The sequence below is a fragment of the Calonectris borealis genome, chromosome 4 (genome assembly GCF_964195595.1).
Source record: "Calonectris borealis chromosome 4, bCalBor7.hap1.2, whole genome shotgun sequence".
NCBI lineage: Eukaryota > Metazoa > Chordata > Aves > Procellariiformes > Procellariidae > Calonectris > Calonectris borealis.
In genome coordinates this window covers 50,914,061-50,941,005 of record NC_134315.1, presented here as the reverse complement: position 1 = coordinate 50,941,005, position 26,945 = coordinate 50,914,061, and the positions used below count along the sequence as shown (strand labels likewise).

Here is a 26,945-nt window from a genome sequence, read left to right as displayed (position 1 = left end):
AAATCGATTAACATCAATGCATGAACTTATGCAAATACTTGGTCAAAAAAGTAATAAGAGAAAGCTTGTTCCCCAACAATCAATACAGCAGCAATGTGGTAAAGTCTATTATGGTCGTAGACACTGATAGAAAAAGGAACCCAAAATAACATCATGAGAACAGCCTTGACATGCATGCCATTTGAAGATGCAAATACAGTAACAATTACAGATTGTGCTTTCAGAATCACTCCGTTTTTAAAAGCTCTAAATATGAGCGTTTCTAAAATCCCACCATTCAACATCAAGTACTGAAAATTAAGCTAATACATCCTACTCATCCTTAATCCAGTAATACCTTTAAGTCCTGATGCACCTAATTGCAAAGCATTGCTGTAGCTAAAGATTATCCCAAGCCAGATAGATCCTAAGAAATCCCTTAAGCCCCCTTCTTCCAGAGGGAGGAAGCAAGACCTGAAGGTAACAGCATATGGAAAATGCATGAGAAAGTAGAAGCCTAACAGAGATAGAAGAAAGCAGGGCAGCATCCAGAAAAATTAAGCTCTTAATATAAAGCTTCCATTGAAATGGCATCCAGTGTCATCTTTTTCAGTTACTGTAAATCATACAGCAGCTAAAGCCTGAACCAAACCCTGTTCACACAGCTTGGAGCTCAGGTGCACAGCATAGAGCGAGCCCAGTGTAGCCAAGAGCCACCTTGAGGACAAAGCTGGTAAAACTAAAAGCTGATTTTCTTACTAGGAAGAACACATACAAAGATTACCTCTTTTTATGAACAATGAAACACCTAAATAGCAGAAGTGGCCTCTGTGTATGTGTGTTTATATATGCACAACCTGGTAACATCCATTGGTTGCAGAACCCTGCAGTCACTGCATGCTCGTGTGCGAGGCTTTAGGGGTCAGGCCAGGGACACAGGGCACTTGCTGCACTCAATAGGACATTCTCAGAGGGCTGCTTCTAATCCATCTCCGCTTCTTTGCTATGACACGTTGCCCTCTCCACTGCCTAAAACACGAGGTGGATCTAGTGCCCAGGTAAGTCAGGGGAGCAGCCGTGAAGTCACCATCACAGACCTTCCTAAGTCTTCTACTATCTGAAGTTGATCTTCCAGCATAGGCTGAAGAGCAGCTCGGAGCCTGGAGCCCCTAAACGTATGTATACCAAGATCCCCACAACTAAATGCTGAATATCTATTAACACCTTTGAGGTACCTTGACTCCTTGGTGCCCTTTCCATCCTCAGCATCTGTACAACTGTACCCATCAACAGCCAAGAGTCAGATTAACCTGCTTAGCACAGCTAACATTAGCGTTAACACTGTAGCAACATGTTTAAATTTGACACTGAGTAATTAAACTAAATCATATGTATTTAAAGTGCATTGTTCCAAAGGCACTCTCAAATCACTGCAGAGCTGTAGATAATTATGTATAGCAGTCAGCGCACTGGAAAAAGAAGATGAGGAAATGTTCCTGCCAAACTGAAGGGAGCTGGTGCGCTCTGAACATAATTTGAAGAAAGAATACGGATGTTGCACATAACCTATAAATTAAGCTGTCAATAAAAAGAGAAAGAGAATAGAGGAAATAAAGGTAAAAGAAGAAAAATAGCTATTTCTTCAAATGAAGCTCAGCTGCTGAATCTCTTTCTATAAATCTGATTGTATATATTTTAAAATCCAAGATTACTTTGTTCTAAACATTATTTCCTAGATGTCAAAATCAGCACAGAGGACCATGTATTTCTTGATACAGATTTGACAGACTACTATATTATCATTTTAATGCTTACTGGTATGCTACAACAGTTAATTCATAAAAAAACAAAGCTGTGTAAAAACGAAGTTTTATCTGTAGAATATTTTCATGAAACATACTGTTTGGCAGCTAATAGCCCCTAAAAAGGAAAAAAAAAATTGGTGGGTGAGAAAGAGTTCTACCTAAAATGACTAACGCGGAAGAAGGAGGAAAAGGTAGCTTGTGAATCTGCAGCAAAATATAATGTAACTATTGATCTCTGCAATCGGTAGCAGGTTGTCTTTCAAATCACAGGTACTTTTATAGTTATACAAATGTCCTTGCTTGCTCAACAATGAAGGTCTTAAAACAATTGACCTGATTTTTTTCTTCTTTTTTTTTGTAGAGGTAGGGGGCTCCTATTCAATCTGTATATTGGGTAGCAATTAAAAAGAAAAAAACCACAGAAACACAGCAAATAATGAATGATGTTATAACAGAAAACTACAGCATTAGTATAAGTAGAATAAGCAAACCTATAACAGCACAGATTAACGACAGTTATAATCAATACGAAACCTAGTAAAGGCAATTTTAAAATGCTCTTACACAACAGAAAATCCAAAAAGGCAGAAGGCTCTTATGATGCTGAACTTGTACACACAAAACGAACTACAGGTAACGCTGCTGAGAGATGTATGCATCTCTTACCCGTGAGTACAGCTTTTGCTGAAGGGTCTGCCAGATCCAGCGCAGATTTCCCATCGGTGTTCCGAATGTTTGGATCAGCTCCGTGCTGCAGCAGCACTGTGCAGGGAAAGCAGAAACAGTATCTTACCTCAGAGATACACAGATTATTTACTGTTAAATGTCTCCTCGGCATGATGTAGGCATAAACACACATTTTACAATTTTCTTTATTTTTCCTTCTGGTTCTGCCCTGCCCCCCCCTTTTTTTTCCTTTTTTTTCCCCCCCCTTTTTTTTTTTCCTTTTTTTTTTTTGTTAAGCACTGCAGCAAAGGGTCTTCTCCGGAGTAAGGCTAAGTTGGCAAGTTAAGATATATAGTAAGATCACATGACTTTGCATGATAAACGTGAACCCTGAATCTCTTGCAATACTCAGTTTTGCGTTCCTCCTGACAGCTAGCTGGGAAGCTGTGCATTCACTGACTCGCACTGGGAAATCTGCTAACTGTGGAACCTGCTCCTGCCTTTACTACCACTACTGCTGCTCGTTACCACTCCTGTTCCTTTTCTTGCCGAATATCCCAAGTCACCCCGCCTCTGTAAATCAGTAATACTCCAGCCTTTCAGTGGCTCATCACTTGCGCACAAAATCTTAACTGCAGCATACCTGCTTGCCTTCAAGAAGTGTAACAAATAGGATAAGATGTGTAACCTGGCACCCTGCAGTCTGGATGTTCAGAGGCTATTATTCTCACTGGTATTTCTTTTCCCTACTAAACCTATTAACGCATAAAAATTCAAGTACATAAAAATACTCAGAATGCAATATGCAACCATATGGCTAGGAAGGCATTGATACAGTAAATTACCATCTAGAAAAGCTCATTAAAAAAAGGAAAACGCTATTTCACCTGTGAACTCTTTTGATCAAAAACAACATAATAACAATGCAATTCAGACCACCCCCTTACAAGATCAAGGCATTTTCTAGAGAATTGGAAAACAAAGCCCACAGCAACATTAGAGGTCTGACAAAAAGGGCCCCAATTCTCCATTTCCCCAAGTGTTGTGCCAAAAAGCACAACACATCAGAGCAATAGTTACACACTTACTTTGCACAAGTGTGAATAACAGGACAGTGTACAGAGATGCAGAGACTCGATGTCAAGGAGACAAATAATAAAAACCAGCAGACGTTTATGGTTGCTCATGCAACCATGTCTGTTGAGATACAGCTGGACTGAAGGAGTCAAGGCAAAGAAACACTTGCAAACACTTTTTGTAACTAAGGGTGCAAAACCACTTCATAGACAGGATTCTCCAGGAAAAAACACAACCCAATCCAGAACAGAAGTAATTCCCAATATTACATGACATATCACTTTAATCAGCAAAAGGCTTTTCAGAAACAAATTTTTTTCTAAATTAAAATTTTAAAGTGGTAGTTAAAATTTTAACTGGTAGTACTTTTTTTATTCAAACCTCTTTCTTATACAATTCTGACTTCAAATGCTTTTAATGTTGCCAAATTTCATGTATTTCAGCTCACAGGATGCTATGCCTGCCCTAAGCTGAATTTTTGCACAAGTTTGGTGCTTTAATGAAGTAAATTGACTTATTTTATGCTTTGCCAAGAAGGTGCAATTGTCCCGTGTTTTTGAAAGAAGATTCAAGTAGGCAGATTGGGCTTTTCCTAGAAGGTTTTGTTTGGTGGTGGGTTTTTTTCCCCATGTCAAGACGAAGACACCAAAATGGAAAAAAAAAAAACTTCAGCTAGCACGTGCTCACAGAAGCTTGTTAAGATCTGGCACCTACGTTTCTGAAGATGCCATCTGTGCCATACATGCTACCACCCCCTTAGAGATCTTACTCACAGGCAGGTTTGACTCTGAGCCAGCCTCCTAAGCCAGTTGAGCACACTCCAGCAGGAGGTGGTGAACAGGACTTTTTGCAGATTTTTTAAACACAGTAGGCAGTACAGAAAGTAAGTACAGAGAGACACATTCAGTGTGTCCTGTCTCTATTTTCTTGGACCCTGCTAGCGAATCTATATTCCGGAGAAGAGGGAAACCATTTGTCCCAAAAGGCATCAGGGTAAGAGTGGGACCCTAAAAGAGGGAACCAGCAACTAAGTGTCTACCAAGAGAAAGCAGGCAGTACAAAATGATGAAACAGCACAGACTAGATGAGAAGACAGTGAAGGATTCACATGGCAAAAAGCCTAGGACAAGGACATAGGGGAGAGAACTGAGCAAGAAGATGTGGAAGAGATAATAGCTCACATAAAAAGTCCAGGAAGAAAGACCAGGAGAGGGGAATGACTGGGATTTGACCACAGCTTGGAGGTTTGGATGAGCATGGAAGGCAAAGCTGAGGCAGGTTAGGGTGCAAGAATGGTGACTTTGAAAAATGGGAGGTAACAGGTGTAGAGATGTCAAAGGGATCTGCAACTGCCGGAGCTTGATGCTCAAACAGAAGCACAGATTTTCAAGTCTCTTAATTCTTCAGTCATGTGCAAACCAAGCAAGAGCGTTCCCCTGCCTCTTCTGCTGGCGCACACAGAAGATAACACAGTACTGCTTTCAGCTCCTCTCCTGGCTAAAATGACAAAGGAGTATGCAATGTATCTAACCTGTTCAGTCATGCTAATGAACCATGAATGGTTTTGGCATGGCTTACAACACACAATTTCTGTGTCAGGTTTTTAGTTTTTTAAAAACCTAAGGAAATGCATTAAAAATTGACTAACGGTGCTCGAGATGGTTGCCTGCAAAAACCCTGAATTAGTGACTGCCTGTGGAACATGCACTTGAAGAGGCCAAACTAGGTTCAGAAAAAGAACCTGTCAGAACTCAACTACTGTAACCATGAGACTTATCCTTCTTGTCTCTGCAGTCACTCATCCCACTCATCATAATCCTTCCAGCCCCTCCAATAGCCAAGGGTATGGTCCTGCAGACAGCACCCTTATTCAGTCCTATAGACAGATCTACCCTGTGAAATGAATGCAGTAGCATCTTGCGAGAAGAAACCAATCGTAATTAAGGATTGTATTAGAATGCATATGAATAAAGGATGCAAATTCAGGTCACAAAGGCAATCTTACTCTTACATTTCCTCTATTGACTATTTGATTCTATCCTCTCCATACTTTTTTAATACATAATCTTACAAAAAGATATTCAAGTGAGCAATGTTGTCATCAACATGAATTAACAAAAGAAATCCAGCATTTGATGTTTAGCCTATCAGTGTAACGCAGCTGTACTTTTATACCCAGCAAACCACAGGTAGCTTCTAATTGAATGTTCTCCTGCTTGTTCAAAACCTTTAACACTTTAGCCCAACACAAAGTCTCTTCTAACCACAGGGTATTTGAGATCTAGACACAGTGTGTCTCTGTAAATTTCCTTTTCAATGCACCAGGGATGCGCAAAAATGTCGACAGATCTCCTGTTTGAGAAAAACATTCCCTTTATAATGGAAGACAACGGAACAAGCCATTCTAGCTAACTGTAGCTATTTTTGATTTCAAACACTGCACACCGGTTTTAGAGGATGGTTTCTCAGTAGCCTGAAAAAGAAACGTGGCAATGGTTTCTATCAAGAAACTGCTGTTAACAGGCAAGCGTAAGGATGATGTGCACACAAATTCACTCCTGGAACCTTGTTAATTAGCATATTTTGATATGCTGGTTTATTTCCTCCGGGGAGCATTCAGGTGTATTATTTTTCTGTACTGCAGGCAGAGCCCTTAATAATCTAGCAATACCATTACCTGGCTATCCTTGCCTTTCCTACAGACCATATTGTACAGTGTAAAGCAGCTCTTCTTTTAATTGAATCTTCATATTGTATATGGACATCAAAGCCCTGTAAGCTTACAACTTAACTATAGAACAAACATGGACTGGTACAGAATTGTATTTTTACTCTCGCTGCAACTGCTACAATACGTAAGTTCCTGATCTTCAAATACCATCTAATATGCTTTATTTAATTACACTGCTATTATGCCAGATCAGTACTAGAGATAAGAAAGGCCACGTTCTTCCCACCAAATAAAAAAAAGTTATGGTATTGCACAGAGCACGAGCTACAACCACTAATCATTTCAGATTACTGCCAACTTGCTATAGCAGGATGAATCCTAAAATTAAACACTTGGCCCACAGCCTCCTGGCATAGGTATTTTGAACTGTGAAGCTAACCAACACTACCTCATTTGGCTGTCAAATTATAAGCCCACCAAGAACAAACATTTTTACTTTCAGCAGTTTCAATCTTCACATTTTCACCAGCAAGGTATGGCAAAAACTTCCCTGGTAGCTATATAGCAACAAGGGAGAAGTAAGTTCTATTAGAACAAAAAAAAAAAAAGGGAGTTTGTCTACACACAAACCATCACCCAAGTACTTAGCCCTTCCTCCTTCATACTGCCTCAGTTAAAAGTGCACCAGAGGAAAACATTTTTGACAGAAATACAATGGGAATAAAGATCAATTTGGTTGTTCCAATATTAGGCACGATCAAAGATCATAATATTTCTGTTATAGTTTGTCTAGGCCCAACATCTACAAGCTTCCTGAGTATACTTACAGGAATGGTGATGGAAAAGTTCACATTTTGTTTCGAATTAGATGCACATAAGTACAAAAAAGGACACATCCAAACCTTTGACTGTTGAGTGAAAAAATGCAAAAACAACAGGCAGACCTTCCGGAAGTATCTGTATTTAAAGCTACCTAATGCTTTTAATTACATTTCCAGAGTCTTCAGTTCCTCACAGCAATACCATTGTCTTCTCTCTCCCCACCAGTTCTTTTGTCACTGTGTCCCACTGCCTTTACTTGCAGTCCCTTCCAGCTACCCTAGCTTTACTATATATCCTTTCTTCCTCCTTTTCAACTTCACTTTCTGAAGATGATCTCCAAAGGTCCTTTCCAAACCATATTACTGTAGCTTTATCTACTTACTCCCAAAGTATCAAGGTACAGAGAAGACAGCCGAAGAAAAAACCTCCCTTTTTACTCACAACATATGGACTATCTTCCATCTCCCTAAATGATACCATCCAAGCTGGTCAGTCTCTCACTAACCTTAGGTCCCAGAAATACACACACCTCAGTACTAGTCCCATGCAGGACATGTTTCCAAGTTGTACTTGACAAGAAACATAACGTGCTCATTTACCTCCACATTCTGAAAACACCTAGACCACACACTAGAATCCAAACTAGTAATTCTTTTCAGCCAATGCTAAATGCAACTTCTCCCCCTAACTATTTCTACACGTAAATCAAACCACTGAGGTTTTGAAGCTTTTCTCATATTATAAGAACAATTTCTTGCCTAGATATTACACTTCTGTGATTCAGATCTAATAATCCCGTTTTGGCAAGTTACCAGATACATAAGGCTTTTTGCTAAATGACCCCATAAAACAAAAGTTGTAGCACCCTACTCTTAGCACTTCATAAAGTTGAATATATGAGATACAGCTAATAACATTAACCACAACTATATCACTGATTAACTTTCACCTCTGTAAGCAATCCCAGTCTTGGCTGCATGATTAAGAAAAAGGCTATATTCATCAGCCATAGGAATTACAAGGTGAAAACGTGAGAGGCAGTATCACTACAGAGGCTGTACACAGCTCTAAAGGTTTGAGTATCGCTAGTTGACCTGATGACATCCATGGCCTCAAACACCACTGCCAGCTTAGCTAAGAAGAGTTGGAAAAAAGGAGAGGAGCAGCTCCTATGTTCTTGACTGCCCCTCTGTAGTGAAAGCCATCAAAGCTGAATGAAGAGAGGATTATTGAGTAGAGAAACTAAGCACACCGAAGGATTTAGTTCAGAGTCAGTGTAGGGTAGAGGTGATAAACAGACATATCTGGGAGCACTGCAGGTGGTTTATTGGTAAGAAGAGATGATAACCAGGTGGCAGTGCAGGGACAGAAGGGCAGGAATGCATTTGGTAGAAGAAAGAGAGACGAACATGAAAGAGCATGCAGAAGAAGCAAAAAGGAGAAATAAAGGCAGGGTGAGCAATTAAATCCCTAAGGGAATTCAGGGAGAAATACAGTAGAAGTCCCCATGGGTGCAGGTAGGACAAGTAAGGAAAAGCTGCAGAAGACTGGATCTCCAGCGACAAAGGTGTCTGCAACTAGTTAACTGCTGAAGACTTCGAAGACCTGCATTACCACAGTTGCTTTCTAGGGTTTTATTGCTCAGATGGCAGACTGGAATGAACTTTTCCAGGCTGAGAGCTGCTTTTTCTAAGGCAAAGGTTAAGGACCTTGCTAAGCTGAGAAATTATGTCCAGCTAGTCTCAACACCCCTGGGACAAAGGGGCCATGCACAACAGTGCTTAGCTTGAAGGAGAGAAGGGAGGGCCAAACACCAAGCTCCAGGGAAATAAGGAACATAGTAGGATGAGAACAGACAATACTTCAAGGCAGAGAGCAGGAGAGCATGCAGCCTTTATCCCCCCTCCCCATTAAAAAAAAAAAATCATTGAAGGACTGCAAAGAATTGTAAAGCTGCCCCTCCCCTGCAAAACAGCACTATCACAGGCTACAGTTTCACCTAGACCAGGTTGGCAGAATCACCATCCCCAGCCCTATGCTGCCCACCCTGCTCTGGGTGGCTGCAAATGTTTGGTCAGGCAACAAGGCAGATTAGAAGAGTAATCACTTGGCCAATCCAGCTCATCATGCAACAACATGACATGCTCTGGTTGGCACAGAAAAGGACACATGGCACAGTATAGGGACACATGCCAGTGACAGGAGTTGAAAGGATCATTTTGTTGTTCTATTTAAGAGTATATCTAACATTACCAGCCAAAGTCTTGGTGGGTCAATGTCGGCTCCAAGCACTTCCCATCATTTTGCCTTCCCTACTTCCCTTGTTCAGGGCATCCCAGTTTCCCATTACCCCAGACAATGATTTTATTCCCAATAAACCGGCGTGTTGGTTTTGTTCTTTGTTGGGGCCAGACAGAGCAAGAGACAAATATGCCAACTTCAGTAGTATGAAGTAGATAAACAGAAGCTTACAAAAGCAACTCTAGGCCCTGCTACACTGAAACAAAAAATTGTAAAGGGAACTAGAACAGTGCTCCCCAACAGCGTAGACAGAAATGAGAGTTTTGACAGCAGGAGAAAGCAGCAGACAAGTAGTAGGGGAAAGTGATGTAGTTTTGAGCAACACAGAAAAGCCAGGGACTGCTGATATATTAAGAACCAAGAGGGAAACACCTGTGAAATGCCTCAAAGGAATTAGGGCATGTTCCTGTAAAAAGGTGACACAGTCGATGACCCAGCTGAAGTGCCTCTATACCAATGCACACAGCATGGATCTCAAACAGGAGGAGTTGGAAGCTACTGTGCAGCTAGAAAGCTATGATCTAATCACTATCACTGAAATATGGTGGGAAGGATCACACAACTGGAATGCTGCAATCGATGGCTAGAAACTGTTCAGAAGGGCAGGCAAGGAAGGAGAAGCAGGAGGAGCAGGCAGTTGCCCTCTATGTAAAAAAAATGGATTGACTCCACAGAGCTGCCTTTGAAAAACAGCAATGAACAAGTTGAGAGCTTATGGGTAAAAATTAGGGGCCAAGTCAACAAAGGAAACCTCATGGTTGGTGTTTATTACAGGCCACCCAACCAAAGGGAGCTTGTTGATGAAGAGTTCTTACTTCAGCTACAGAAGGCATCATGCTCACAAGCTCTGATCCTGCTGGGGGACTTCAACCACCCTGACATCTGCTGGAACAGCAGCACAGCAAGCTGTAAGCAGTCCAGGAGACTCTTGGATTGCGTTGAGGATGATTTCTTAATCCAGGTGATAAACAGCACAACAAGAGGAGAAGCATTACTAGACCTGTTGCCTACCAACACAGATGAACTAATTAGGTATGTCAATTGGTGGCAGCCTGAGCTGCACTGGTCATGCCCTGGTGGAATTCACAATCTTGAGGGATATGGACCAGGTGAAGAATAGAGTCAGGACTCTGAATTTTAGGAGAGCAAACTTTCAGTTGTTTAAGGAATTAATGGATGGGACCCCCTGGGAAACTGCCTTCAGGGACAAAGGAGCTGAACAGAGCTGGCAGCTCTTTAAGCACATTTTTCTTAGAGCACAAGCTCTCGATTCCCTCATGTAAAAAATCAGGCAAGGAAGGCAGGAGACAAACATGGCTAGCTAAGGACCTCCTGGTCAAACTAAAGTGTAAGAAGGAAACGCACAGGCAGTGGAACCAGGGACATGTATTCTGCAAAGAATATAGGGATGCTGCCTGGATGTGTAGGGATGAGATCAGGAAAGCTAAGGCACAGTTGGAGCTGAATCTGGCACAGGATGCAGATAATAAGAAGGGCTTTTTCAGGAACATTTACTAGAAAAGGAAGATTAAAGAAAAGATACCCCCCTTGATAAATAAGACGTGAGAACTAGTGACAACCGATATGGAGAAGACTGAGGTACTCAACAATTTTTTTGCCTCAGTTTTCAATGGTAATAACCCTTCCCACATCTCTCAAGCCCCTGAACCTCAAGGCAGGGGCTGCAGAATGAAGTCCCTCCCATTGTAAGTGAAGATCAGGTTCAAGATCACCTGAGGAACCTCAATATACATAAATCCATAGGACCCAGTGAGATGTATCCCAGGGTTCTGAGGAAACTGGCTGATTAGTTGCCAAGCCATTCTCAATCATATTTGAAAAGTCATGGCAGTCAGGCAAATCCTAGTGACTGGAAAAAGGGAAACATCACAGCTGTTTTTAAAAAGGGTAAAAAGGAGGACCCTAGGAACTACCAACCAGTCAGCCTCACCTCCGTGCCCTGTAAAATCATGGAACAGATCCTCCTGGAAGGCATGTCGGAACACATGGAAGACAGGGAGCTGATTAGAAACACTAAGGACAAATCATGCCTGACTAATTTGGTAGCCTTCTACAATGGAGTGATTGCATCAGTCAACAAAGGAAAAGCTACAGTTCAGTACCTGAACTTCTGTAAGGCTGGAACAGCTTGCCTAGAGAAGTTGTGGATGCCCCATCATTGGAAGTGTTCAAGGTCAGGTTGCACAGGGCTTTGAGCAACCTCATCTAGGGAAACTATCCCTGCTGTTGGCAGGGGAATTGGACTACATGATCTTTAAAGGGTCCCTTCCAATCCAAACCTTTCCGTGATTGTAATCCTGCAGTCCAGCTCCTGGAGATACAAAGTTTTAAAATTTATACAAACATATGGTCTTAAATGGTTGTTTCTAAGTAAAAGAAAGCTACCTCTAGTAAAGAAATGGTACTTTGGCCGAATGTGACATAATCTAGATAAAAATCTAGCACCTGCTTGCATGTTTCTATTACCTTGACATTAGATAAGCAACAATGGCAACTGCTGAGGGCATCAATATATGCTAGGAGACTATACATGCAGACAGCTTGGAATACAGCTCTTAGCAAGGCACTTCTAGCTTTATGGCTGAAATGACCATTTGGTCCACTGGGAACAGAGGATAGCCATATCAAACATCTCACTTTCTTGACACAGATCTCCTCTTTGAAAGGCAGGTTCTCATGCATCTATATGCTGCAGAAACTGTACCAGTTCCTACAGTAACAGGATGCAACTACCAAATTGAGCAGAGGCCCAGTAAAACTGGGCTTTCCAATGGAAAAGACTTTCCAATGAAATGGAAACAATGCTTAGAGGTCAGACTTTCCTTCAGCTTAGGTGAACAATTCACAGAAACAGTCTTCAAGGCAGCAGTAAGAAATCATCAAAGCAGCAGCATGAACAAGGTCTCCCAGTGCCAACTTTTTTTGTTTGTTTGTTTTGAGAGGAGAAGGATCTAGACAAAAAGAATATTACGAAGTATCACTTTAAAAGGACTTTATCCTATTTTCATGCAAGCTCCAATTTGTCTCAGCCTCTTCATTGTTTGCCCCAGAAGTATTTTTTGACTTTGCTGACTGAAGTTTCAACCTCTTAGCAAGATAGCCTGACTCCTGGTCTATATATACATACCATAAACCTCACTTCCCAATGCACTACAAAATACTTCAATGTATTCTAGAATTAAGTTTGCACTAGATGTTCCAGAGATCAGATTTATCTAATCAAAGTAAGGTAGGGGAAACAGATCTGAACCGGACAGCCAAAACCACAGGCATCATTGCAACAGTCAGAGCTCTTCCAGCAGAGTAAGACGACACATTTTTAAAAGGCTCCCTCCTCCCTCAGTGAGTGCCCGCAACTGTTTCCCCATAAGTAGGTGCATCTTAACTATGATTAGTTTTCTGTATGTAGGAAGCACTACAAAATCGCTCCCTGGTACGCCAGTTCTGCCTACCAGCGATTAAATACGCATAGGGAGAGAGAACAAGCAGAAAGTTCCGGAAGCTGTAGGCAGCACAGCAGGCTGATAATATCCTTCTGCCCTCAGAGAAAGAGTCAGAGTTGGTAGATTGCTCAGCCTACATGAACAGCTATTCAAAGCCTTGATCTTGCCTGGACTCAATGAAGTAAATATTCCTGTTTCCTTTTTTGGATGGAATACTTTTCAAGTTAAAATTTTCCATTTCATCTAACAGTGAGGAAAAAAGTATACGCAGGTTATGCAGAATGCAGTCTTCTAGAGGGCAACCTCAAAACCTTAGTGTCGCTGCAGTTTTTTGTTTGTTGGGGGTTTTTTGCATCATGCAAGAGATGGCTTCGTCATTCCAGAACGCTCCCGCCAACCACACAATCTGCACCAAAAGCTGTGTAGTGTAAAGGAAGCTTTGGGGCTTCCACAATGAACCTGCAAAATGTAAGAATTCTAGAAGCTTCACTTAAGTTACAAAAAAAAAATTACAAAAAAAAAAATCTTTCTTTGCGCTAACAAGCAATAAAAGACAGTACACTAAGCATTTATTTAATCCCATTTATTTGCAGCCATGCACATGCACTCCTTTTTCACAGAACGGTTGAGGTCGAATGGACCTCTAGATCATCTGGAACAACCTTCCTGCTGAAGCAGGACCACCTACAGCCAGTTGCCCAGGACTGTGTCCAGATGGCTCTTCAACATCTCCAAGGAAGGAGACTCCACCACCTCTCTGGGAAACCTATGTTAGTGGTCGGTCACCTTCACAGTAAAAAAGTGTTTCCTGATGTTCAGAGGGAACCTCCCATGTTTCAGTTTGTGCCCATTTCACACAGGGGCTTAAGAATCACACCTAAGTGTGTTCAAGTGGTCTTCATCTGGAACACATATGTTGTTAGTGTGCAAAATGGAACAGAAAACCCTTTAACCAAAAGAGCTTAAAAAACACAAAAACATTTAACCCATTTGTAGATGGTACGGGTTGAGGCCTCACTATGCCACAACTAAATCATGCCCCTTTTCCTCACAAGCAACAATTCTGCAGCTGCTAGTTTCTAAGCATTTGTTTTAGTATACTATTTATTCAACAGCTAGAAATCTTAACTGCTGCCCTACTATCTGAGCAATTTATGTTTTAATCTATATACCAAGCTGAAAGCTGCTTTAAGGACAAGTCTCCATTGCTTGGTCCCAATTTCACTTTTCTCTGAATAAATTCACCTTTCTACTTCAAGTTTTATTCAAATAAATGTCAGCTGTAATCCTGATATTCCACTTGACAGATTAAGAGCCCTGCCTTCAGTGTCCTTGAAAAGCAAAAGCAGCCACCAAGCAAATCAGGTCAAGAAGTAGCATTCTAAGAGGAAAAAGTAATTGAGGAGAGTTAAGAGAAACTGAAGACCAATTCCAATCTCCTTCTGCATATGCTAACCATTTCTTCCAGGTGAAGTTTGGGGAAAAAAAATGCTGGTGGAAGTCAGGTGATAGATTGCATGTCAAATTAGCTATGTGGCTAACAGAATGCACTATTTGCCAGCGCACTAAAATCTAACAATCAGGAAGCAACATAAACTGAGGAGTCTTAAAAGTTTCTTAGAACCTGTCCTGGATCTACCATTTTTCTGAATTAGAAAGGGTGCATGCACAATCAAAACCAGTTTCTCTTTTTAGCACCAGAAGAAATATACATTGAAGAGATTCAAACCCTGGCAGCAGCTCTCAACCCATCATTCAGTGATGTGAGCGCAAGAAGGCAAAGAGAAAAAAGGAAAAAAAACCACAAAAACCAAAACACCAAACAAAACAACTGTCACAATCCAACAGCACAGCCTTTTCCAGAGGCGAACTTCAGTGCCTACCAGTTTTCAACAGTACGTGACTTGGGGATGGTATCTTAGTCACACACCCTATGGAACACACACAGTAACATTTTGATGTGATTAAGAGCTGAAACTCTTAAGATTCAAAGAAGCCCCAACATGCCAAGTAACTTTTCCATATTTTGCATAACACTTGAACCTTGTGCCAGTTTTGTAAACTCATCATTAGTCCACAGCATAGTTACCAAATATTTGAGAAATACAAGTAGTACATGAAATCTTAGGGATACCAAGCTGATCAGTCCATGAAATTGTGGCTAAAGCTACAGGTTGGCCAGAAGACATGGGTATTCTCAAAAATTCCATTTCTGAAGTAAACATCAGGAAGCAAAGAAGACATTAAGTTCAAGCAGATACAGAACTCTACTAACAACTGAATAGCTAGCAGTGCTACATGTATCAGTCTTGGAAACTTTCCCCAGCCACTATCTTAGACCACATTATGTAAAAGAGTCACATTGCTTTCTCTTCTTAACGGACAGAGCTATATCCATTTGTTCTCCAGTCTCAGAACTGCTCACCGCCATGTCCTGTTCATACAGGGCAGTGCAAGTCTTATCCTATTTAGCATTAGGTGCTTGACAAGCAAATATTCTACACTGCAAAAATCCCAATCTGTCAGGTAAGATAACATCACTACTGTGGGTCTCATGCTAGGGAAGGATGCATATTAGATCAGTCTGAGTGGGTTCCTCTCCTGGGTCACACTTGTGTCCTGTGCCATCCTTGTATCACCCCAAACAAGAAAATAAAAACAAACTGTTGCAGCCAGTTCAACCTCTTGGCTCCCTTGTCGTGCAAGTTCAGTATCCAATACCATAGCTAGGTCAAGAGCACAGTGCCTAACCAAGGCATTACTCAGTACTGCTTGCTTGGACAAGACATCAGCAAAACCTGAAGACTACACACAGCAGCATGAACAGCAGGATTCGCATCAGACACTTCAGCCTTTCCTAGAAAGGAATAGCTTTGTCTAAGAAGCATGGTGCATTTATATAAACATGGAAAAACACTGAATTACTGGAGTACCGGAGTCTATGTTCATCATGAGCCCTAGCTGCATGAAAGACTGACGTGAAGACCACACAGAACAAGAGCCAAGCACTCAGTATATTTTCAGTAGGCTTCAGTCATCCATAGTTCATTTTGTACACTTGCTTTATGTTGCAGAAAGACCAAATCATTAAAGAGAGACACCTTCCTTTGTTCACTATATAACAAATATTTAGTTTACTGCACATTTTTACAAGCAAGACCTTTATATCCTACAGTAATACTTTAATCAATGTTTTCCATTAGACTAAGAAAACATCTGAGAACTCTGCTAGAACTGGTCCCACTCATTTATGCCTTAGCAGCTACACATATATCTAGACATTGTTTTTAAACCACATATGAACTGCATTAAGACCACATGGTTCCTCTCAGAAGTCAAAAGCAGATATTGCTACAGTAATCAGAAGCATAGTCCCATAAGATTAAGTATTTCTGCAAGATATTTAGAAAGCCACTGTAAACTAGTATCAGGCACCTGAAAGCAGTTTCAGTGTCTGCAAGACCAGTAACTGTTCCATTACTCTGTTCTGGACAATATGGAACTTCCTGTTCCCCTCTCTCTCAATTTGCTAGTAGTTAACATCAGTACTTTTGAAGACCTTACATCCCATAAATGCCCTACAGCAAGTTTTCCAATAGTGTTTTGCATATTACCATACCACCTCCTTTGCTGCAAGTAACCAGATTCCGATTTAATCAACACTTGTAAAGAAACATCACAAAATAAATGACTCTTTTCTTGTCCTCCACAGATTCTCCTGTGCCAAGCAGCCAAACAACGCAAAAAGACTAGTTTTCTTGATACCTGAATTTTAGGAAAGAAGAAATAGAACTGGCAAGCAGTCTAAAACCCACAGATAGGTTGTAACACATTAAGTGTCAATACAGTTCAAACCTAACATAAAGACAGATGGCTGCCAAAATATAAACCATGTATGAAAGCCTAGACAAGGCAATCCTTCTCAACATATTTTCATGAAGTTGAATTTCAATCAACTTTTAGCAGTACAAATACCATAACATAAATGATAGCCTTAAGGACTGTAAGCAACACAGTAACACGACAGGTTTTATAAGCCTTCAGCACCACTAGTTTCAGGTATGAAAACAGTAAGTCATTTTATTGGCATAACCCTGTAGACAAGTCTTCCTCACCTGAAGTAAGGCTCATTTTCACCTGATTTGTAGAAAGCATTATCCTCTCTGCTATCAAGTTTACTGTTGATTTTGTTTCTGAAGAGGATTTAACCTCAGGATTAATCCAGCTCAATGCTTGGTCCTCTCACAAAAACATTGTGGTAGGGCACTTCCACCTTGCATCAGTGACCCACTCATTTCAAGGCTCCTGGCACTCTGAGATCTTTGTCAGGCATACATGGGTGACCAACACTGCTCACAGATTTTCTTCATCTATATTTTCTGCATCTATCACAGCTACATGTGCACAGTTGCAAAATGCCAGCAGAAAGGATTCCCTGGAGCCTTTACAGCAAACAACCCCATCTCATTTTGGCAGCTTTTCCCAAAACAGTAACTCCTGTAGACTGTACTACATTAACAGACCTGCACATACTGAAGAGGTATCCTTCACACAAAGAAACTGATAATCAACTTCCCTCTTGTCCCTCTGCCAAGGTCCACCAGGGAGCACTGCAGTTGTATATGCCATGGTAGAGTGTCCCAAACCATTCTCTGTAGTCACTTTGACAATAGCCCTGTTGTCTCACACTCCAGTCCATTGTTACTATGCCAACAGTATTACAATGCCTCCAACTTACCGATGTATGATTTCAATCATGGGTTCCTCCACCCCCACCAGCTCACAGAGAAGGCAGCCTTATTCTCAGGTCCCTTTCAGTAAGGAAAGTCTGAACTACAGACTTATACAGTGGCAAATGTAGTAAGATTCAGCCCAAGCAGCTCTCATTTCTGTGATGAACATTAACGTTTAGAAGCTGACCTAGCTTAAACAAGTGGTTAGAGGACCTGAAACTATTTAAAACCATGAACAAGAACACCAGTGAGAAAGCAAAAGCATTCTTCCACTCAACCTAAAACATGGTATTTTTATCCTATGGTGGCTATCATGCAAGCTTCATTTGAGAAAGACCCCATGAAGAAACAGTACGAGTAGACTTAAGCATGTTAGGTCTTTGAGCCACAGTGTATGCACGGGATTTAAAACCATTTGCTACTCAAAGAAGCAGGGTTCCACACGCATGCTATCACTCACAGAGCAGAAACAGACCAAAAGAATTAATAACCTGAATAGTCTGATGAGTCTGCTTCCATAACAACAGATTTGGCTTTGATCAGTAAGCATCTGAGTAATAAATATTATTAAGAATAGCCAGGATTTTTAATTTGCATAGCTGGACAGATAATAGATAGATGCTGTTAACCAGGACTGCTTGGCCTTAAGCATATCAAATCACAAGGTACCTTTGCTCTGCGTGTCAATGCTAACCGCAACCAACAGACAGGATAGCTTCCCCACTGTAGGGATTAATTCATGTCTTCCTAATGGAGCTAACTCCCATTTCTGGTACACAAGAACAGTCTGAAGTTCTTTAGACTGTCCTGCAGCTTAAAAAAGTTCAAATACAAGTGACTGTCTTCCCATTGCACACTGAATAGTCAGTAGCAGTAGTGCTCCAACTCGGTAGTTCAAAAGTCAAAGCAGAAATATTAACAATATTCAAAAATCTTCTGATATAAACAGCAGTTAAACAGTTTACACAAAATATTTGGAAGTACTCACTTGAGAGCATTTTCCAATGATTTTACAAGCCTCTGAATATCAGATTCCTGGGATGCCTCTTTGAATCTAAGCTTCCTTCTAGAACACCAGTTCTCCAAGAGAGTCTTTGGGAATTCAGTACATCTCTCCAACAAACAACATGCATAACCAGCTCCCAATGTACCTCAATTACCAATACCCCCCTCTAATACTTATTAAGCAGCTACTAGTCTTCTTACAGGCTTCTGTCAATCCAGCAGCTAAATCTATAGTCACTGAAATCATTTTTCAGTTAAGATGCTAAAGCTGCTCCCCCTCCTCTCACCCCACTCCCCACCCCCAAAGAGAACTGGCTACTGCACAGTTTTGCTCTTCGATAGCACTTCCTGTCATTTTTTTTTTTTAATTTTTCAGGCAGTAAAATCAGAGTTAGCTCTAACTTTTAGAGCAATACAGTTCCTCTGCTTGGAAGGCAAAATGCTTTGAGCATTCTAAAAATCTCAAGGGACAAATATATAATAAATTGTAATAATTTCACTATTTGTTGTACATGCCTTCTTTGCAAGGTGACCAAACAGACAAGCAGTTCAACAATTGGGCAAATTACCATTTCTACAATTCCTTTAAGGTTTACTGTGCGCTAGTTCTACCCATAAACTACCTTTCATAGATTTTTTTTTAAAGCTGACAGAAGGTTTATCTGCCCTGCAGGAAGGGGTCACATCATATTTCCTTCACATATTTCAGCCTAAAGATATGTAATAGCAGAAGATAATAGCTAATGAATTTTTCTCCTTCCCCAGTCATGAGGAAGCACAGCAGGGTGAGCAATGTTTTGACATGTTAACAAAGAGACATTTAAGTAACAGTGATCCCTACGCTAAGGGCAGGACCTGTATCTTGGAAAACCTGCTAGCTTAAAAAACTTTTAGTTTGCTTGCTTGCTGTATCTTTCAAGTGCAAAAAGGGTAACGGAAAAAATCAACTTCCACAGAAGTTCTCTGGTCAGAAAGAGAGACAAATGCTTGACTTGACACTACCATTAAAGATCGCTTCATAGCACTGGAACAGTAAATTCATCATGCCACAGGATCTTTGCAGGAAATTTTATAGCTAGCCCAGAGGAAGCTAGTAAAAACATTGGTTAATGTAAGTAATTCCTGATGGATCCTTAGCACATGGACAAAAGTAATTTTTAAAAACTTTTACAGTTTTGTAAAATGTTGAAGAGAGCTTTTCAGTAGCTAGGATTTTTTATTTACCTAAAATTACTAAAGTACCCTATGCTCAGATCCATAAATCGTGGCATCACCATAGAAGATGCTCACGGTTTGCATATTTGTGAAGGATGCCCTTAAAAAGTAGGCATGTGTATGACACGCGAGATCACTTCTAGGCTAGCAGTCCTATAGTTCTCACAACACTTAACTGGAGATCCACCAAACATCACCCCCCCCCCCCCCCAAAAAAAAAAAAAATCTCTGCAGGAACAACTACAGCCTCTGTAGAAAAACACAGTGGAGGGCAAAGCAAGCCCGTTCAGACTGCATGAGCACAGCTTCTGTAAGGTTATTTTTAGCCTAGTTTTTTTTAACAAAAACACTGTTTGTTGCACAAACACACAGTTTTAAAGGAGCTGTTACCACTCAGGAAATACCTTGGAGCTACTCCCATTCAGTGCTCAGCAACCAGAAAACCAAAACAGTACGAACATTAAGTTATCCTATAAATCTACTACACCCAGTTATCCTATAAATCTACTACACCTAGTTTTGATGTCTGTACCGCCGTACCAACCCCTCACCCTTAAAAAAAAAAAGACAAATACTAGAATATTCAACAGGATAACACGATGGAAGACTAAGTTCTTCAGCCTGGAAAAGAGGCATTTGAGGAAAAAAAAGACAGAGGCCTATAAAATCACAACGGATATGCAGAGTGAAAAATGGAAGTAACTGTTCACTATTTCTCATGAAAGTCCTCAATGGCTTGCAATAAAAGTCATCAAGAGTAATGTTTTAAAGAAAAGGAAGGGTTGTTTTCTTCCTGCAAGATTATTAACTTGTAAAATTATCTTGCCATAGAACACCTTCAAAGCCAAAAATATAGCAGCATTTAAGAAGTGATTAGACCTATCTTTCAAGAATTTTGTATACCAGTGGCTATGCAACACAGTCCAGATGCAGCCTCTACTTTATCAAGTTCCTAAATTGCTGATTGCCATGAGAAAGAAGGATACACTCCAGCCATTCAGAGTCTCTAAGCATCTGCTACATGTCATTATCAGAGAAAAGTGAGCTACATGGACCTTTGGTCTGACTGCAGTATAGACTTTCGGATGAAGAAATGGATCGTCCTTTCTCCCCAGCCCGACCCACAGAACAGTCACTACCCCTACATCACAGCATTCCTCCAAACACACTTTGCAGAGTTCACCATTCATTCATTATTCCGCGAGCAAATGCGACACTGAAGAACAAAACCACTTTTCATTAGCTCTAGAAGCAGTCTACAGACATTGAAAATGCATCTTCCTGACAGATAAAGCAATCCTAGAAGCCATAAATACTGGAAAACACTATCTAACAATTGGTTTTAAGGGTTCAATACATTTAGTCCAAAAATTGATTACATATAGGAAACAACGTTTTCAAATGGATTCAATTACTTAGCAACTAAACAAATCTGCAGTGACTAAATACATTTTAAGAGATGGTCAGCAAACCAGCTGAGCACTGCTTACCATCCTCCAAGATCTCCTACACTTCCAGACCCTAGATACAAAAGCAACTGCCATCTACAAAAGCCACAGTCCATATTCCTCCCAAACTCAGCACATTTGCATTCTCTCGCTTTAAGTTCCTACACTGTCCTATGATTGTAACCTGCAACCAGTAAAACAGAACAAGAAATCTTATCAGTCATTTGCTGTCTTACAGTTTCCTGGAGTAGAAGTTTGTGCATAGTTTGATGAGTTTTCATCAGTTCATGTACACTTATTTCCACATAAGCTTTCCAGTGGCAGGGTTTGTACTTACTAGTCTAAATTCAGCTGTACAGCTGAGCACTCATAGTACTTTTAGCATAAATATGCACACTCCATTCCAAGGCTAGTGCTAGACACAAGAGCATTCTATAGTTGTAGTGCAATCACTACCTAGCTTTTGCTGGTCTTCCCACTCTGCTTCAATGCCTTGAGTTTTCCTCCGAAAAATCATTATTCATGACATGTGCTGCGTCTCCACACTCTGTTCAATTATCACTTTTGGCCGCAGGTTAAAAAGAGGCAAAGAACAGCGTTCTATGCTAGATATGATAAAGAAAAGATGCAGACTGGGGTGGCACAGAAGAAGGGAAGGAGAGAAGATAAATTGGAAAATTCTCTCCCATTACATCATTTGGAAGAAGATGCTAAGAATAGGTAGCCAAAAATGAGGCTAGATGACTAATTCCTACACAGTATCTTGCTTTTCAGACAGATAGATATCTAAGTTCAGCAATGAATTCTAGATTATGCTAGGATTTCCAGAGACTACTCTTCAATTAATGCTTTTTAAAAAGCATGCCTTGCTTGTTTGAAAAGGAACACCCTAAGTATGTTGGGTTTTTTGGTTTGGTGGTTTTTTTGGTTTTTTTTTTTTTTTTTTTTTTTTTTTATAACCAGGCCAATTTCTTCCATCATATCTACTGTAACGGTCTACACTTAAGGTGTAAATAATAGTACTGTACAATATATTTCAGAAAGCTATTCAACTATTCCTAGTCAGAATTCGTGCCCTAAGCAATCATTGTTCCATTATTCCTGTGTATAATGTGTTTCTTCAAAAGACTTTGAGATAAAAGCTGAAGACCTTAATATAAAAATTATATATAAAACCACTGAAAAGAAACAGGAACTTGCCAAAGACAGCAAAACATGCTTGCCCACTAGATATAAATTGCAAACAAACTCACTCTGTCTATACTCACATCCTAGCAGTATTATGGAATCAACTAAATCCTAAAGAAGCATCATACTACGGTACATATTAAATCTAGTGACTGGTGACACTGCCTTCAGTAATAACTCTCACATCGACAGACCAAATATCTGACTGAAGTACGACATACATGGATATCCATAACTAAACTGAGCACAACAGCATCATGCTTGCTTGTTTAAAATAAAATAAATTTTTTAAAAATTCCCAGATTCCGATCTGCCTGCAAGTAGTAAGGAGAACTGCATCTAGTCCTGCAGCCCTGCTCAGTGCTTCCAAGGAACCCTACAACTGCAGCGGACAGCAGAAGAGCTTTGGGATTTGACCAGTACCACGTGCTGAATATTTCAGATACATGGATCATCCCGCTAGTCTAACATCTAACATTTAGAGTCACAGATCTAATCTGTGCGTGGAACACAGAATGAACTTCTGCGTAATACAGGCCATAAATTTGATTCTGTACTTCCCTTCACCAAGCCCACAACTTCTTGCTGAATTAGAGTATACCTTTAAAGGTATCATCAGTTCTTTGATTATGGAAATTAGATCTAAATAATCTCAAATTACTGTCAGTATTGTACATCAGAATTGATGTACCACATAATCTGCCGCCTTGATCTGACCTGCCCAATCTCCTCCAAAGAGTACCACAGAGTCTTTAGACAAACCACCCAAAGCTACACCAGCCATGCTGCCTCCCCAAATCCTAAAATCTTCTGTTGCAACCATCTTTCATCCTCTTACCTAAGAACACAAAGGTGTGCAGCTGCATCCCCTCCTGCTTTATAACAAGGTTTTAAAAGACTGAGCAAGACAAATGTTTTCCAAAGCAAACAAACCCAATCCGCCTTTACAGGCGTAAAGGAGCCTCTTACTGTCAACATTCTCCCATTTAATTTGTATTTTCAGTCAGCCGTTCCCAAAGCCAGGCAGACTCCAGCACTGAACAGACCAAAGTAATTACTTCCTTTAAGTCACAGATAACACCCAGTTACTGACTGAATTAAGCTTACTTTTCCATCCACCATTGTCACAACAGACTGTTACTGGGACCCACTATATCAATGGATCTCTTCCCACTGCTGCATAATCAGCTATACTCAGCAACTTCTGTAGAATATTCTCCATATGTTTTACCTCACACACAGAGATGAAATGAATGAAGTCCATCACATTCCTTGTAAAGAGAAGAAATAGACTAAAATTTATATTTTGGTGTTTCCTCCAATTTTCTTTCCCTGAATCTTGGAGGTTTTTTTTAGAAATGACATAAGTATTGCAATAAAGCTAATGCAAGAACTTGCCCCATAAGTTTTGCAGCTTTCTCTGCAGGAATTTTATGTAGCAAGTCTTTAAGCAAATAGACATTATATGAAATTCTGAAAATTGTGTCTTATCTGGATAACATATAGAACAAATCTTAACTGTCCTTCCTAAAAATCAAGCTTTTCTTTCCACGTTTGATAAAAAAACCACAATGTTGAGCAGATCATTTTATTCAAGATAATAGATGTAAGAAGAACCAGAATTGATAAAGAAGTTCAAGGAACTGATCTGAGTGTAAAAAACAAAAATAGAAGTTCCCATTTAGAAAAAAGTAATACTAAGTACACTGAGAAAAAACATAAAAGTTAAAGACATCCTGACTGAAAAGCTCTTTATATGTTCTAGATACATTTAAAATGATTGAAGTGTTCAATTTTATTTGAAATTGCTTTGACTCCAGGCTAGAGCACTCACACTGAGGATATATAACCACTGTGAACAATGGTGTCCTGTAACTTGCATTTGAAAGCTCCAGAGGACTAATGAGATACTTCCCCATACTGCATAGAATGAAAGGTTAACCATCTTCCTTACCACTAAGATGACATATAGAGCAGCCCAAAAAGCAAAGACTTTACCTAGTGAAGGTAATTTTCTTGAGAGCGATCAAGACAAACTTCCATATTCAGGTTTTGAATACTGTAATTTAACAGACGAGGAAACTTTAACCAACCATCCCAGGTTAGTTTTTCAGGTGCAAGTTCAGCAAAGCTTGCATTATACACCATGAAAATGTTAGTCTTAAATGACTATCACTATACCTACCTGCTAGTTTAAAAGAAGTGAGCTGTAAAGAACAACCAATATATTTCATCTCAAGTCCAGTACATTAACAATTACAACTGCACAAAACACATATCTGGTACAGTTTCAACATGAGAAGTGACAGACACTTACCAATACACACATCTATCTTCCCCTTGATAGCAGCTTCATGCAAAGGAGTGTAGTTCCAATTGTCTCTAGCATTTGGGTCTGCCCCTTGACAGAGTAACAGACTAACCACTTCAGCATGACCAAAAGAACAGGCGTTGTGAAGGGGTATCAGCCCTCCGTCGTCACGAGCATGAACATTGGCTCCTGTCTGTAGCAAGTGCTCTACAACATCCTTCCTTCCAAAACCTGTAAGAGAACATATTTCTGTTCATTTGTCTGGTAAAACAACATGATTTAATATTTTAAACTGTTCACTCTTAGTCCAGCGTACAGACATCAAATGATATTATTCATGTCCCTCTTCCACTTTTTGGTTCATTTCACCATAAAGTGAGACTATATTCACCTGCTCAAACAACAGTTGGAAGATTCACTTACACTCATAACAGAGGTGAACACTGTTGTATTATAATCAGCCTGACTGGTTGCCTCTCTAACTCGTGAAGAAGTTCTACAATAGGCTTGCCATTCTTTTTCAAGAAAAGCTTTTTATTAGTTTTAAAAATTTAGGATAATCTGTATGTACCTAATGCAAGGATCTTACATACTATCTCTTGGTGTTGGTCTTCATCTTGGAGAAGACCTCATATTAATAAACACTGAAGGACACACTCAGTGCTCAAGCAGAACAACCTTATCTCAACCCAAACTACATTCTCACTCTTTCACAAAGAGTCTGACTACCTCCAACTGACAAACTGACAGAGAGGCTAAGAAGTTACAGATAAGTAGAACTGAGACCTCAGCTGGGAAAGAATGCCTCAGGAAAGTCTCAGCCTAGGAACACAACCTCTGTTATCGCCAGGGAAAATATCACCACAAAGCCAGCATCATTAAACTAACATGCTTCAAAATCCTGCATCAGCATGCCAGGCCCTGACACCTTTAGCTTGTTGTCCACGATGAACCTGGAAAGGTGCATCCTATTGCCTCAAATGCCTTAGAGCAGCAGTCTCCAAACTTTTTTGATTGTGCACCCCTATCAGTAAAAAATTTTTTGAGCATGCACCCCAGTATATGTATATTTATAAATCATACACATGCACTACTGTACTAGTATGTAGATTATAAACAGACACAAAACCAGACATTTAAAAAGGCTGAGATAAACATGAAATAAACGCTGTTCTAAAATTCCTATTATATTTATTAATGGTACAAAATATATTTTCTTCCTGCACCCCAAAGAAATACCTGGCACACTCCTCTTTGGAGACCACTACCTTAGAGGACAGGAACAAAAATCAGGTATCAGGCTCAAGAAGGACAGTTTGAACTAAAACACAAGTGTTCATTTTTGTACTAGATTGCATCTCAGAGGCTGGATTGCATTTCTTATAAACCTCAGGGCTAAAAGCAGTATCACTGGAGATTTTAAAAGACTGTTACTTTAACAGTTAGTGTCTTCTGGTAATCATGGATATCAAGCAGCTTAAGTATGAAGAATTCCATGTATATGAACTATGTTTATGAAACAGCTGAATTAAATGCTGCAGCAGGTGAAATTCCATCACAGCAGTGCTAACTGGAAGCTTATAGATTGTATTAACTCCACAGATCATGGGTGGCAAACTTAACTAAAGACATAATTTCCCTTCTAGAGGGCGAATACGAAGCTCAAGGGAAGCAACAAAGAAGCTGCGAGTTCTCCCCTAGGTGACCATGTAACTCAGCCTCAGTAAAATGCTGCTCAATCAGTGACAGAAATGATTCTCAAAAGTCAGCACTCTCTGTGGCAGGCAACAACTCATGCATGAAGACTTCTCAAATAGGAACATTTTACCCCAGAGTGACAGTCCCTGTATAGAACCTCCATTTCAATGAGTTAAGCCCCCTTTTTGCCAGAGTAGTGCACTAATTACAGCTATGCAGACTTATGGTGCAGAATTAACATGCTTTTCCCCCACAGTCCATATGGTGAGATCTCTAAGCCAGACCTAGCAGCTTTGCATCCATGCTAGCCTTATCCAGTTAAGGCTAATGTTATAACTCGACATCCAGCTTTCCGTCAAGCTACAGCTAGCCATTCTGCAGGAATTTACACTGTCTCCTCAGTGAAGCACAGAGTCCTTCAACACCCTTTCTTGAAGGACAGAAGTTTTCTAGAAGCTGACTAATACTATGGTTAAGGCAGGCAGAGCCAAAACAAAAAGCCCCTTTACCGAGGCTTATCATGGTTTCAGAGTTTTGATGACAGTTTAACAGTATCTTTATT

General features: G+C 40.2%; 1 protein-coding gene across 3 annotated transcripts in view; it reads right to left on the bottom strand.

Moving 5' to 3' along the window:
• Positions 1–26,945, bottom strand: part of TNKS (tankyrase) — a 148,259-nt gene that overhangs the window by 112,847 nt on the left and 8,467 nt on the right. For 2 of the 3 annotated variants that reach the window (XR_012673548.1, XM_075149518.1), the window contains exons 2-3: positions 24,692–24,916; positions 2,451–2,546 (exon numbers count right to left, since the gene is read on the bottom strand). Coding sequence is in view for 2 of the 3 variants with exons in the window: in XM_075149518.1 (XP_075005619.1) it covers positions 2,451–2,546; positions 24,692–24,916 (321 nt within the window). In the remaining variant the exon portion in view is untranslated. The remainder of the gene's footprint in view (positions 1–2,450; positions 2,547–24,691; positions 24,917–26,945) is intronic. The other variant, XM_075149519.1, reaches the window with a different exon arrangement.